Below are 15,518 nucleotides of genomic sequence, written 5' to 3' on the forward strand. Positions count from 1 at the left end.
GGGGACTGAGGGTGGGAGCCCTAGAGGAGAAAATGCGGACGACACATTACTGTACCTACAAGATGCGGGCGAGTCACTGGAAGCGGCGCTAGAGATATTTGACAAATTCGGTAGGTTCTCAGATTCTTGTATTAATTGGTCCAAATCGAATATTTTCCCTCTGGACCCCCAGGCCCATGACCCTGACATAGAGGTACCGCTATGTTGGGTAGATCAATTCAGGTACTTGGGTATCCATGTTCGGAGGGAGCTGACAAGCCTCATAGACATAAATCTGCTACCGGTCCTGGCCCAACTTTGGACCAGATGATCCTCCTGGGCCTTCCTCCCTCTAAATCTTATGGGCCGCATAAACCTTCTAAAGATTCTGTTTCTCCCCAAATTCATATATGCTTTTCGCAACAGCCCTGCCTGGATACCCAACTCCTTTTTGTGGAATTGGACAAATGTGTAGGCTCCTTCATTTGGGGGGAGCGACCCCCAGACTGGCCAGATCAACTTTAACTCTCCCTGTCTGTTACAGAAGTTTGGTGCTGCCAAACTATCGAACATACTTCTGGGCAGCTGTGCTGGTCACAGTTAGGTGGTGGTGTGCTCTCTCCAAGAGTAATGCAGCACTATGTTTAGAGGCAGCAGTTCTTGGATCGCTCAGAGTTGGGTAACCTAGTTTATAGGGGACATAGGGCATATGACAACCTCCCACAACCCACCAAAACAACCCTTCAGGCTTGGACAGTAGCTAGGTGGGGACTTCTCCGTCCCCAGAATTGGTCTCCTTTCTGTCCTCTATAGGGGAACCCTAACCTCCCGCAACTTAGGACAGTGCCAGATCCACACATCTGGGCTAGGTACAGTATGAAAACGCTCGGAGATATTATTTCAGCGGGGGCCATACTACCATTTCTGTCTCTCCGAACCAAATACCACATGCCAGGGTGGATGTACTTTAGGTACCTCCAGCTACGCCATGCCAATTTCCGACGCCACCCAGTCTAATTATGGATCCTATTGAGGAATTGCTGGCCCAGGAGAAATTGCTAATGCCCCTATCTGCTCTATATCTAGACTTGCTGAGAAAGGACTCCACTAAAATAGATAGGCTCTGGGACCAATGGAAAAAAGACATACCGGACCTGGATAGGGAAGACTGGGATGACTGCTTAGCCGAAAGCACCTCTTTACTAATATCATCAAAAGAAAGTCTGATACAGGTCAAATTCCTTTATAGGGTCTATTATACTCCTCAGAGGCTTCACAAGGTTTACCCCCAGAGATCGCTGGACTATCCCCAGTGCCAGAACAGTGTAGGTTCATACTTCCGTATGTTTTGGAGCTGTCCCAAAATTGCCGGATTTTGGGCTGAGGTAGTGGACTCTGTTAATGGCCGCCTCCAGCTGAATCTCCCTGTATCCCCAGAGCTGGCTCTTCTGGGTATCCAGGATGATGACCAGAGGCCTTGATACACTAAACTGCTTCTGACCTACCTTTTCTTCTACGCAAAGAAGGAAATTGTATTGCGATGGAATGCTCCCTCTCCCCCAACGGTAGAATCCTGGGAGAGTTCAATAAATGCTGTGCTTCCACTATATAAACTAACATACCTAAACAGGAACTGCCCCAAGAAGTTTAATAAAATTTGGCAGCCATGGACGGCGTAGGTAGAAGTGCACTTCTGACCGAAGGATCCTCATAAACAGGGCTGTAGTACCCGTCCTGACTCTTGACTCCCGAAAATAGAGGGAACCCTGTGCTATGGATGTGTAATGTCGCATAGTTATTGTACTGAATATCTCTTGTAAGAAAACTCACTTGCACTGTATCTTTTTGACTTGGCCCATTTTGGACAAATATTGTAATATATGTTGATTATATGTCTCAATAAAGGAACATTTTGAAGTAAAAAAAGATGCACATCTAATGCCGTGTACACACAGGCGGACTTTTCAGCAACAAAAGTCCGACAGCCTGTCCGACCGACTTTCGCCGGACTTTTGACGGACTTCCGACGGACTTTTTAACAAACGGACTTGCCTACACACGATCGCACCAAAGTCCTACGGATTCGTACGTGATGACGTACACTGGACTAAAATAAGGAAGTTGATAGCCAGTAGCCAATAGCTGCCCTAGCATCGGTTTTTGTCCATCAGAACAGCATACAGACGAGCAGATTTCTGGGTCCGTCGGAGTTACGATGTAAAGATTTGAAGCATGTTCCAAATCTAAAGTCCATCAGATTTTCGACTGGAAAAGTCCGCTGAAGGTCCGATGAAGCCCACACACAATCGGATTGTCCACCGGACTGGGTGGGTCAGACCAGTCCGGTCAAAAAGTCCGACCGTGTGTACGCTGCATAAGAGTCTCCTAAAACTATCAACACATCCCTCAGCCACCACCAATTATGGATGAGAGTTCCACATCCTTATTGCCCTGACAGTGGTACTAGCTCTCATCCTGAGTCTCTGATTTGCAGCATACCTTACAGTCCAAATTTTTGAACAGGAGGCAAAAGCACTCCAGAATTGTCTCCTGAATAGGGGATACAGTAAGGCATGTCTTAAAAAGCCTACAAAAGCGCAAAACAAAAAGATAGAAGGGACTTAATTCACTCAAAAAAACTTCTAAAAACAAACAAAATGTGCGTTTAATTACAAGATTTGCAGAATAATACTGGCATTTACTTGCTACAGATGAGGTTCTGTCTAGATATGTGGGGGTTTATCCCCAAATTACTTACCGCAAATCGAAGTCCCTTAAAGATCAATTGGTGCATAATCATTTAGGTCCTAGAGTAAAACAAACACGCAAAGGTACTTACCCGTGTGGAAGATGCGACTTCTGTAGTCTTTTAATGAATACTGCAGAGGTGGCCCTTCCTAATGGTCAAGTATACAAACCAAGTTTTTACGCAACATGCAAAACAGTAGGTGTTGTTTACTATATGAAATGTGAATGTGATGCATTTTATGTAGGAAAAACAAAAAGACCATTTTTTCACCGAATTAGAGACCATGTCTCTCTTTTGAACAAGAAAAAAATGGAAACACCAATCAGCAGGCATATGGGACTGTTCCATGCCTTTGATGTTTCCAAAATGAAATTTTTTGCTCTAGAATATGTACCTGATTTTGATAGAGGTGGAGATAGTGATAGGGAGCTCCTCCAACGTGAATCCAAATGGATACATACCTTATCTACTACTATCCATCCAGGCTTAAATGAATCTCTTAGCTTTAAGCCATTTCTATAGTCATATAGCCATTGTTCATGGGGATTTTATTCTCCTAGTTAAAATTGTGTATTTCAAACTTTAAAATATTTGTAATTTAATAATTGGTAATGGACTGGCTAGTTTATTAATACTCTTGATGCCAGGGTCTGGACCATAGCCGTGTTAGGTCAACAACAAAATTTAAATATACATTTTCTGTATATTCCTTGGGTTATAATCATATTGATTTTCTTTTGTAAAGGAATTTTTTTAATCTTACAATTTTTGTATGATTTACATAGTTTTGTATGGTATGGTTTTGGATCGGATGTATCATATGGACACCCAGCGCCTACTTTGTTGGTTCCAGCTGTTTTTTTGATCTACCTTTATTTAACCATTTCCTCTATGGAGGTAAAAGGTGTTTGAGCAGCATTTTTCTGCTCCTTTATCTATTTTACATCTCCGCACCGTGGTGACAATTCTGTCACCAGGGGGCCACCGTAGGTTTTTCCAACTTCGGGCAGGAAATGCTATAGGGGATTGATCGCATAGATCTCTTTTTCATTTCATTCCTTTTGGCTGCCAGTACGTCACTTCCGGTGTGCCTGTTGACGTCGGATGTCACTTTCGGTGCGGCGGGATCCGACGTTCAGCTTTACAGGTGTCCTCGGTTCAATTTGGTGCCAGATGAGCTGGAGAGGGATATAAAAGGAGGTGTTCGCCATTCATTCAGTGTCTAGTCCTCGTATGGATAGGAACCTTGGTGGTGCGCTACTGTGACAAATAGGTACAGGCGGTCCCCTAGTTACAAACATCCGACTTACAAACGACTCCTACTTACAAGTGGAGGGAGACAACAGGAAATGAGAGGAAATCTGCCCTTGAGAAGGGAAATTCACGTCTGTAAAAGTTATTATGGGAAAAGGGTACCTCCACTGATGCTTTATCACCAAGGCTTATTCCACAACATCCCAAACTTTTCAAAATCTAATTGTCAATTGGGACAGAAAGTGAGGTGAAATCTCCTGAACATGGACACAGACAGCAAAACAAATGTTAAAGGTGTGTTAACCCTTCCCTATGCTATCCGAAAAGCTTAAAAATTGTTTTTTGGCTGGAGCTACACTTAAAAATGTACCTGTTCTGACTTACAAACAGATTCAACTTAAGAACAAACCTACAGTCCCTATTTTGTTTGTAACCCGGGGACTGCCTGTATTTGGATTACTGATCGTTTTTTCTATGTTTTGTTTTGACACAGCTTTTTAATCTGTGCTTATTTGATTTAAGGAACATGCGGGATATCAATGCCAACAAGGACAAGGATATGAAGTTATGCTTCTATTCCATGTATCCTGTTTGGGCAGTTTACATTCTGTTTCAAATTATTATGCAAATTCTATTTCAGTGTCACAAAGATGAATATTTTGTTTTTCAGTTTAACTCATGGATGTCATTGTGTCTCAGGGCTCTTTTGATCACTGAAAACAATCTTGGACACCTGTGATAATTAGATTGCCAGGTGAGCCCAATTAAAGCAAAAACTACTAAAAGAGGGTGTTCCACATGATTAAGCAGAGCACCATTTTCAAGCAATATGGAGAAGAAAAGGATCTCTCTGCTGGCGAAAAGAGTGAAATAGTTCAATGCCTTGGACGAGGTATGAAAACATTCGATATTTTACGAAAACGTAAGCGTGATCATCACACTGTTAAGAGATTTGTGGCTGATTCAGATAAAGGCACATTGAGGAAGATTTCTGCAAGATTCATGCATCGGATCAAGAGAGCAGCTGCTAAAACACCATTACATAGCAGCAAACAGATATTTAGAAGCTGCTGGTGCCTCTGGAGTCCCACGGACATCAAGGTGTAGAGTCCTCCAGAGTCTTGCAACTGTGCATAAACCTTCCATTCAGCCACCACTAACCAATGCTCACAAGCAGAAACGGCAGCATTGGGCTTAAAAATACATGAAGACTAATTTTCAAACAGTCCTGTTCACTGATGAGTGCTGTGCAAGCCTGGATGGTCCAGATGCATGGAGTAGTGGATGGTTGGTGGACGGCCACCCTGTTCCAACAAGGCCAGAATCATGGGAAGAGAGCTGGTTGGCCCCTTTAGGGTCCCCTGATGTGTAAAGATGACCTCTGCAAAGTATGTGGAGTTCCTGACTGACCACTTCCTTCCCTGGTACAGACGGAAGAACTATGCTTTCCGTAATAAAACCATCTTCATGCATGACAATGTACCATCTCATGCTGCAAAGAATACCTCTGCATCAATGGCTGCTATGGGGATAAAAGGAGAGAAAGTCTTGGTGTGGCCTCCATCCTCCCCTGACCTCAATCCTATTGAGAACCTTTGGAGCATCCTCAAGCAAAGGATCTATGAGGGTGGGAGGCAGTTTACATCCAAACAGCAGATCTGGGAGGCTATTCTGACATCTTGCAAACAAATTCAAGCAGAAACTGTCCAAAAACTCACAAGCTCAATGGATGCAAGACTTGTGAAGCCGCTATCAAATAAGGGGTCTTATGTTAAAATGTAACATGACCTGTAAAAATGTTTAAAAAGTTAAAATGTTATTCAAAGTTTGATTGAAATAGCTTTTGATTTCAGTAAATATGCTCCAAACACAACAAATGACAATTGTCAGTTCTTTACAACCTATAAAGTGTTTTGAAACTTATGCCCTTTACACACGGTCGGATTTTCCGATGGAAAATGCGTGATAGGACCTTGTTGTCGGAAATTCCGACCATGTGTAGGCTCCATCACACAGTTTCCATAGGAATTTCCGACACACAAAGTTTGAGAGCTTGCTATAAAATTTTGCGACAAAAAAATCCGTTGTCGGAAATTCCGATCATGTGTACACAAATCCGACGCACAAAGTGCCACGCATGCTCAGAATAAATTAAGAGTCGAAAGCTATTGGCTACTGCCTGTTTATAGTCCCGACGTATGTGTTTTACGTCACCGCATTCAGAACGTTCGGAATTTCTGACAACTTTGTGCGACCGTGTGTATGCAAGACAAGTTTGAGCCAACATCCGTCGGAAAAAATCCTAGGATTTTGTTGTCGGAATGTCCGATCAATGTCCGACCGTGTGTACAGGGGTTTACTGTGCATAATAATTTGGAACAGTGCATTGTAAGTTTTCTATTTAGAAAAAAAACTGTTATCATTAGGAGGTTTGTTCAATAAAATTTGAATCGTACTCTTAATAGTTGATAACATGAGAATTATGCTGACTGTTGTTTACATCAGTTATTTAGGTAAATGAGAAAAATATCATTGGCATAATAATTTGGAACAAGGTGTAAGGTAGGCAATTCCTTACTCATAAAAGTGGGCTACATCCCCCTCAAAATTCATGCCAGCTGGTTTTCTGGTATTTAAATTAAATATCCAAAAAAACTATTTTTTGCATAATAGCCTAAACTTGTCACCCCCCTAAGTGGCATTGTGATTTTTTTCCATACCTTGGATCACTAAACTGGGCACATTCTTATCATGATGTTCATTAAAAATGTCTGGCTATATTGGTTTAGAGTTTTTTCTCTGTCATATAAATGATCATGAAGACGGTCTCTCAATCTACGGGTCGTCCAACCCACATATTGTATTTTACACAATGTACATGTAATGACATAAACTAAAAACTGTGTATTGTGGTTAATGAAAGATAGAATTTTAAACGATTTGCCCGTTGACATTGAAAGTACCATATCTCCTTTCTTAATGTATGAGCAGTAAGTACAACTATTCATACCACATCTAAAAGTTCCCTTAAACTGCAACCAATGTGTGGTGGATCGGTTGCTAGTATACAAACTAGGGGACAATGATCTGCCAATGGTCGGAGCCCTCATGGACACAGTCCGTATACCATTGGAAAGGATCTTTGCATATACCGGGTAATTTGATATAATCATCTGCAGCGCCACTCCATCAGAGTGCTAAAAAACATTAATATATACCGTATTTATCGGCGTATAACATGCGCCTGCGTATAACACTCCAAGCACCCCAAGTTTAGGAGGGAATTTTAAGGAAAAAAACTTTTAGGAGGGAAGTTTAAGGAAAAAAACGTACATTTAAATGCCCATCAATGCAGCGTTATCAGTGTCCATCTGCAGCATTCCCTGTGTCATTGCAGCCTGTGTCATTGCAGCCTTTCCTGTGTCATTGCAGCCTGTGTCATTGCAGCCTTTCCTGTGTCATTGCAGCCTGTGTCATTGCAGCCTTTCCTGTGTCATTGCAGCCTGTGTCTTTGCAGCCTTGTTTCTTTTAAAATTGGCGCCGATCCAGATACACAAAGCTGCAATGTAACAAAGAGTGAAAAATGTAAGGGGGTCTGAAAACTTTTCATCCCCACTGTACACAGTGATAAAAGCAAAAGCTGGCATGAGAATATGGACTCACACAGTTTGCAAGGGAAATTGCAAAGGAAATGTAAATTACCTAATGGTGTGTGCCCAAAATATTTCTTGAATTAGGTGCAAATTAGAAAGATTTTTTTAACACCTGAAAATGTTTGCACTTTTCAGTTTAGGCTCATCATACACTGTACAATCTAATTTTATAGCCTCCTTTAGATCTACCATCAACTGTGCTGTGCAAGGGCCTGTCTGATTTGATACAAGATGAATCAGTTGTTTAGGTTTGTCCTCATAATTTTGGTAATTGCAAAGCAGATTGCACAGAAATTGTAAAATCATATTGTATGGTGTTTTCCAGCTTTGCTGAACTGTGCTGTAATGTGATCACACCCCCTCATTGCTCATAGTGTCTATAAATATTTTTAAAGTTAATTAAAGTTTTCTGATGTTTATTTGATGAAAACGAAAGTGCCAGGCATTCAGAAGGGTGGCACAACTTTGTTAAATAGAAGAGCTGCAGGAAATATTCACAGGAAACAGTTTAAATACAGAACAAAGCTCGTTAAGATGGATCTGCTACGCTGTTTACTGATAAACTGTCCATGGTTTTTGATGGCATGGGCAGGTAAGTGCTCTTATTTTATTTATTACTAGTGCAGTCTTGTACTGTTAGCGGTTGATTAATGCAGAAAGATTGATAGTAGTGAAGTGATATCCTTTATTAGATAACTTTGGTTATTAAAGATGTAAGATTTTGGTTGTTTTGTGTTTGTTAAGAAAATAAAAAAAGTTTTTCAAAAAAAAAAAGTAAGAAAAGTAAGATTTTGGGAAGTTTCTCAGGCAATTCTGAAAATATAAACAGCATTACAAAGAGGACAAATTTATTACTTTATTATTTATTATTATTTATATATTTATTTATTATCTATTACTATTTAGTTTTTCTTCTTTTTGAAACTTTTGAGTAGTAATGGTGATTTTAAAGGGGTAAACTATCCACACACTGCTCACATTCCAATTGAATCAGACAACAGATGGCCCTGGGGAAATGACTACATTTAAAAATTGATTAAGTCTGGTCAAAAATTATCAGCTGAACAGCAGTGTTAATTCATTGATGAAAATATTTTCATCTATTAAATTAACACCATTTTATTTGACTAAAATATGACTAAAACAATTCAGATGACTTAAATAAAACTAAAACAAAAATGGCATTTTAGTCAAAAGACTATGGCTAAATTGAAATTTGATGTCAAAATTAACACTGCACTACCAAGCAAAACAAAAATGTTATTATTCTTATTATTATTATCTTATTTTTTTTCTTAATATTTATTATTAGTAATATATTCAGGTAATATGTGCAATGGCATTACAGCCAATAGAGTTTACAGGGTTTTTTTATATATTTTAAAGTTGTACCTCTGTTTGCCAAAAAGCAATATTTTTGTTTGTTTATGAAACTTGAAACTTTATTTACCAAGACGTTCTATATCACAACAGCTAAATCGGTGTCTGTAGTGCAGTGTTAATTTCATCGACTGAAATAAAATATAAATACTATTTTTGAATCAAGTCATTTGTATTCGTATAAAAAGATAGAGAACAAATACACATTTATACATCCTTCCCTTTTTCTTTTAACCCACCACCCCAACATTTAACATACATAGCCTTATTTGAATAATGCACTACAGTTCATTTTTCCCCTTTTTATCAAAAATAGTGTGTCATTTCCATTTAGTCACTATACATAGTTCCAAACAACAACGGAAAAGAAAAGCAGAAACAAAATCTTGGTATCCGCAAGAGGAAGGGCCTCTTTATCCTTAGTTCTACATCTCATCCTTCCCTTATCTACTAATCCAACATTCCCATATTTTTTTAACCACTTCCCACCCGGCCACTGCACATAAACGGCCAGGTGGGAGCCCCCTCTTTCTGACTGGACGTTCCTGAACGTCCTTCAGAAGGAGCAGGATCGATCGCACGGGCACGTTCCCGCGCAGCTGCGCGATCCCGATGCGCGCATTTCACCCAGACATGCCGCATCTCGGAACGGCAGGAGGGCAATGTGATTTGCCCTCCTGATCCGCATGATGGTTGTGTCTAATCACAGCCATCATAAAGTAAACATGGGGGAGGGGTGGCATTTGACAGGAGATTGCGCCGCCACGTGCCCACGCAGCGGCGCAATCCCAATCTGCCTGTGCCCCCCAGAGACAGTGGAGTGGTACAACACAGGAGGGCCCTGTGATTGGCCCTCCTGATCACATGACGACTGTGTCCAATCACAGTCATCATGTAATGTAAATAACATCTGGCACATCTGCCACCTGCCAACATCTGGCACATCTGTCACCCGCCATCTGGCACATCTGCCACCCACCATCTGGCACATCTGCCGCCGGCCATCTGCCCACAATCAGGCACATCAGCCCGTCAACAGCTGGCACATCAGCCCGTCAACAGCTGACACATCAGCCCATCAACAGCTGGCACATCAGCCGCCCGCCATCATTAGGCACATCTGCCCACCAGTCATCAGGCACATCTGCCCGCCAACATCAGGCATATCTGCCGCCCACCATCAGGCACATCTGCCGCCCGCCATCAGGCACATCTGCCGCCCGCCATCAGGCACATCTGCTGCCCGCCATCTGACACATTTGCCGCCCGCCATCTGACACAACTGCCCGCCAACATCAGGCACATCTGCCCGCCAACATCAGGCACATCTAGCCACCCACCATCTGGCACAGCCACCCACCATCTGGCACATCTGCCGCCCGCCATCTGACACATCTGCTGCGTGCATCTGACACATCTGCTGCCCGCCATCTGGCACATCTGCCCGCCAACATGACAAAAAGGAGGCTCTCCAAATACTCCAGAGTATGTCGGATGAGAGTAGCGGGGAATTCTCTCCACCAGACTCGGATAGCGACTATGAGCCAGTGAAAAGCAGTGGCTCCGAGATGGAAACAGAGGAAGATAGAATCCTAACAAGGAGAATCAGGAGAAATTAGCAGGAGGAGACATTCACCAGCAGCGCAGCACTCCAGGGCATCCACCAGCAGGCATCCACCAGCAGCGCAGCACTCCAGGATGATATGCAGGCATCCACCAGCAGCCCAGCACTCCAGGATGATATGCAGGCATCCACCAGTAGCGCAGCACTCCAGGACATCCACCAACAGGCATCCACCAGTAGCACAGCACTCCGGGATAGGCAGGCATCCACCAGCAGTTCTGCAACCTTCCTAGAAGATAGGCCAGATGCTAGCAATGGAGCATCCCATCAATGAGGCAGTGCCCATACTAGCCTCCCAGATGTTCTACTGTATCCAACATGGCTGCCCGATATGTCAGTAAAACCTGTTATTCCCCTTTTTTACAGCCCAGCCAGGCCCTCAGATGCAGACGGAAAATGTAACCCCACTTTATTATTTTCATTTATTTATTACAAATGATCTCCTAACCTACACTGTGGAGCAATATAATCTATACGCCAACCAACATATAGCCAACAATCCAAGTTCTTCATATGCCTGTCCTTTTGTTTGGAAACCCCTCACCATGGAAGAATTTAAAATTTTCCGTGACCTAACCCTCAACATGGGGCTGACAAAAAAAAAATGAACTCCATTCCTACTGGTCTACCCAACCTATCCACCACATGCCGATCTATTCGTCATTGATGCCCAGAACCCGTTATGAGATGATTATGAGATTTTTACACTTCAACAACAAAGCCCAATGCCTCCCTCGAAATCATCCCAGTTACGATAAATTATTCAAAATTCAGCCCCTAATCAATTTTTTTGTGCAAGCTTCAAGCAGATGTTTACCCCTGATATAAATATTTGTGTAGATAAATCCCTAGTACACTTCACTGGAAGACTCGGAATAAAACAATACCTCCCCAGTAAAAGAGCCAGATGTGGGGTAAAATTTTATAAGGCGTGTGACAGAGCCACGGGTTACACATATGACTTTATAATTTATGAGGGAAAAGACAGACAGCTAAACCCCCCTAGATGCCCTACCTACATGGGAACAAGTGGCAAAATTGTCTGGCAGCTGATCCAACCATTACTTGGGAAAGGTTACCACCTATATGTAGACAATTTCTACACTAGTCTCCCACTTTTCTTCCATTTGTACTTAAAGAACACTGTGGCCTGTGGGACAACACAGACCAACTGCAAAGGCTTCCCACAGAGATTGGTCACCAAGAAATTGAAGCCCGGTGAAATGGCCAGTATGCGGACCGAAGAGGTACTAGCGGTGAAGTGGAGAGATAAAAAAAAAAATGTCTACATCCTTTCCACAATACATGATGACACCTTGGTGGAACTTCAGAGAAGAAGAGGCCCCATACAGAAGCCAAAATGTGTGCATGAGTACAACCTATACATGGGGGGTGGACCCAAAATTCCCTAATCTAAAATTCCAAGAAGACATTGTCACAGCCCTTCTCTATCCCCAAGGCCAAGCCCCTCAACTAATTAGCTCCAATTCATTAGCCAGACTCCATGAAAGGCACTTTCCCGAAATCATCCCTCTTACCGCAAACCCCCCAAAAAAGTTGTGTGTGTTCAAGTAGAGGAATTCGCCGTGACACCCGATACTACTGTCTCCAATGTCCCTCCCAGCCAGGCCTCTGTATTGGAACGTGCTATCAGAGCTATCATACTTCACTACACTATTAGTAAAGTGAAGATGATTTTTTTCCTGTTTCCACTATCTGCCATTTCTGTGAATGACCCAGACTGTTAACGACTATGCCTCTGCCAAACATGTTTCTGCCTTCAACGTGAATTGACCCGGACTGTTAACGACTATGCCTCTGCCAAACATATTTCTGCCTTCAACGTGAATTGACCCAGACTGTTAAATTACTATGCTTTTTGTCTGCCACCTGAACTGATCATTTGCCCTGCAACTGTACAGCACAGGGGTCTCACATATGTGAGGGGCTCCAGAAAAGGTTTTCCGAGTGGAGAAAACATTTTTCTCTGGGTTTTTAGTTTTCTCGGATTAGGGTCTGGAGACTCGGAGGTTTGTAGACATTTGGGTGGGTAGAAGTCTCTACCCCTGTCCTCAGGTCTTACCTGACCAAGGCCCAATGTACAAAGTGCTGCCTGCTGCCATCTGAACTGATCAAGCCTCTGCCTGCCACCTGAACTGGCCATGCCTTTGCCTGCCACCTGGACTGGCCATGCCTATGCCTGTTACCTGAACTGCCTGTTAAACCTTGGACTGTACTGAACCATACTTTTCCATATCTGTCTGCTGCCTGGACAATTCCTGGACATTTCCTTTGGCTGTCTGGACAAATGCTTTGACTGCTCTGGAATGGTATTCCTGCCTGCTAAAACCACAGGTGAGCTTTTTTTTTACCTTTTGCTCAGCAGAATGTATGTTGGGTGTATTTTGGGGTGTAATTCTTAGTGTGTACATGCTATGTGTTAGAAGCCTGGTGGTGCTACTTGCATGTTGGGCCTCTGTATGTGGCCAGGTAGTGGAAAAGTCTCACACATGGGGTATCGCCATACTCAGGACGAATAGCATAATGTATTTTGGGGTGTCATTTTGGCTATGTACATGCTATGTGTTAGAAAGATCTTCTGAATTGACAACTTTGTCAGAAAAAATTGGTTTTCATTTTCTTTCCACATTTTCCAAAAACTTGTGGAAAGAAATGACATGTTCAAAAGAGTCATTATGCCTCATAGAATATACATTGGGTTGTTTTCTTTCCAAAATTGGGTCATTTTGTGGGTAATTCCATTGTCCTGGTGGTCCAGGGCCTTTAAAAATATGATAGGTACTCAGGAAATGAAATGTGTAATTTATGCCTTTAGAACGCCTGATGGTGCTATATGGATGTTGGGCCTCTGTATGTGGCCAGGCTGTGGAAAAGTCTCACACATGGGGTATTGCCATACTCAGGACGAATAGCAGAATGTAATTTGGGGTGTAATTGCAATTATGCCTGCACCGTGTGTGATAAATAACTTGTAAATATGACAATTTAGTGAATATATATATTTCTTAATTTTCCAAAGCATTGTGGGGAAAAAATTTCAACTTCAAAAAATTCACTATGCCTCTTACTAAATACCTCAGACTGTCTTCTTTCCAAAAAGGGGTCATTTGGGGGGTTATTGTACTGTCCTGACATTTTAGGGCCTCAAGAAATGAGATCAGTGCATTAGGCCATCAGTGCATTAGGATTGATACATTTTCAATAATGCGTAGCATGGCTTGTAGACTCTATAACTTTCACACAAACCAATGATTATACACTTATCAGGATTTTTTTTACCAAAGACATGTGGTAGAATACATTTTTGCCTAAATTTTCGACAAAGTGTAATTTTTTTGGTTTCTTTTAAAAGAGAAAGTAGAAAGTTTAGTTTTTGTTTTTTCAAAATATTCGCTCATTTTTCGCTTATATCACAAAAAAATTAAAATGAAGTGGTGAATAAATACCACCAAATGAAAGCTCTATTTGTGTGAACAAAATGATAAAAAATTTCATTTGGGTACAGTGTAGCATGACTGAGTAATTGTCATTCAAAGTGAGAGAGCACTGAAAGCTGAAAATTGGTCTGGGAAGGAAGGGGGTAAAACTGCCCAGTATTGAGGTGGTTAAACAATTTGGCATTTCCCCTTTTATTATACATAAATCTTTCCTTTCTTATTGTTTTATTGACCTCATCCTTCCATTCTACCCGAGTTGGTGGGTTCAATGCCAGCCACCTCCTTGCTATCAATTTCCGTGCAAGGAAAAGGCATCTAACTATTGCTGTTTGTCTCCCCCACATATTCTTATCCTTCTCCATACAACCCAGTAAGCATATTTTGTAGTCTAGGTTGAGAGATACTCCAAATACCTTATTTATTTTTCCCATAACTTCACTCCAGTATCTATTTAGCTTGGGGCACCTCCACATCATATGTGGGTGGCATGACTTTGTTAAATAGAAGAGCTGCAGGAAATATTTACAGGAAACAGTTTAAATAGAGAACAAAGCTCGTTAAGATGGATCTGCTACGCTGCTTATTGATAAACTGTCCGTGGTTATTGATGGCATGGGCAGGTAAGTGCTCTTACTTTATTACTAGTGCAGTCTTGTACTGTTAGGGGTTGATTAATGCAGAAAGATTGATAGTAGTGAAGTGATATCCTTTATTAGATAACTTGGGTTATTAAAGATGTAAGATTTTGGGAAGTTTCTCAGGCAATTCTGAAAATGTATGTACAGCATTACAAAGAGGACAAATTTATTACAACTATTAATTTAAAAAAAAAAGTTTTTCTTCTTTTTGAAACTTTTGAGTAGTAATTGTGATTTTAAAGGTGTAAACTAGCCACACACTGCTCACATTCCAACTGAATCAGACAACAGGTGGCCCTGGTGGGAAATTACTAAATTTTAAAAATTGATTGAGTTTGGTAAAAAATTATCAGCTGAACAGCAGTGTTAATTCATTGATGAAAATATTTTCATCTACTAAATTAACACCATTTTATTTGACTAAAATATGACTTAAACAATTCAGATGACTATAATACAACTAAAACTAAAATGGCATTTTAGTCAAAAGACTATGGCTAAAATGAAATCGAAATTTGATGTCAAAATTAACAATGCACTACCAAGCTGCTGAAAAAAAAAAAAAAGAAAAATAAGAAAAATGGTTTTCTTATTTTTTTTTCTTAATATTTAATGTTAGTAATATATGCAGGTAATATGTGCAATGGCATTACAGCCAATAGAGTTTACGTTTTTTTATAAATTTTAAAGCTGTACCTCTGTTTGCCAAAAAGCAATATTTTTGTTTGTTTATGAGACTTGAAACTTTATTTATAAAGACGTTATACATCACAACAGCTAAAT

At 41.2% G+C, this 15,518-nt stretch overlaps 1 protein-coding gene across 2 annotated transcripts in view; it reads left to right on the forward strand.

Moving 5' to 3' along the window:
- Nucleotides 1–8,085: 8,085 nt before the first annotated feature.
- Nucleotides 8,086–15,518, forward strand: part of LOC141107506 (class I histocompatibility antigen, F10 alpha chain-like) — a 115,212-nt gene continuing 107,779 nt past the window's right edge. Inside the window, exon 1 of one of the 2 annotated variants that reach the window (XM_073598276.1) lies at nucleotides 8,086–8,227. In XM_073598276.1, coding sequence (XP_073454377.1) covers nucleotides 8,170–8,227 — 58 coding nt within the window. In that variant the 5' untranslated portion in view covers nucleotides 8,086–8,169. Of the gene's footprint in view, nucleotides 8,228–14,594; nucleotides 14,718–15,518 lie in introns of those variants that run through there. The other variant, XM_073598275.1, reaches the window with a different exon arrangement.

The sequence above is a fragment of the Aquarana catesbeiana genome, linkage group LG09, assembly GCF_042186555.1.
Source record: "Aquarana catesbeiana isolate 2022-GZ linkage group LG09, ASM4218655v1, whole genome shotgun sequence".
NCBI classification, from domain to species: Eukaryota; Metazoa; Chordata; class Amphibia; order Anura; family Ranidae; genus Aquarana; species Aquarana catesbeiana.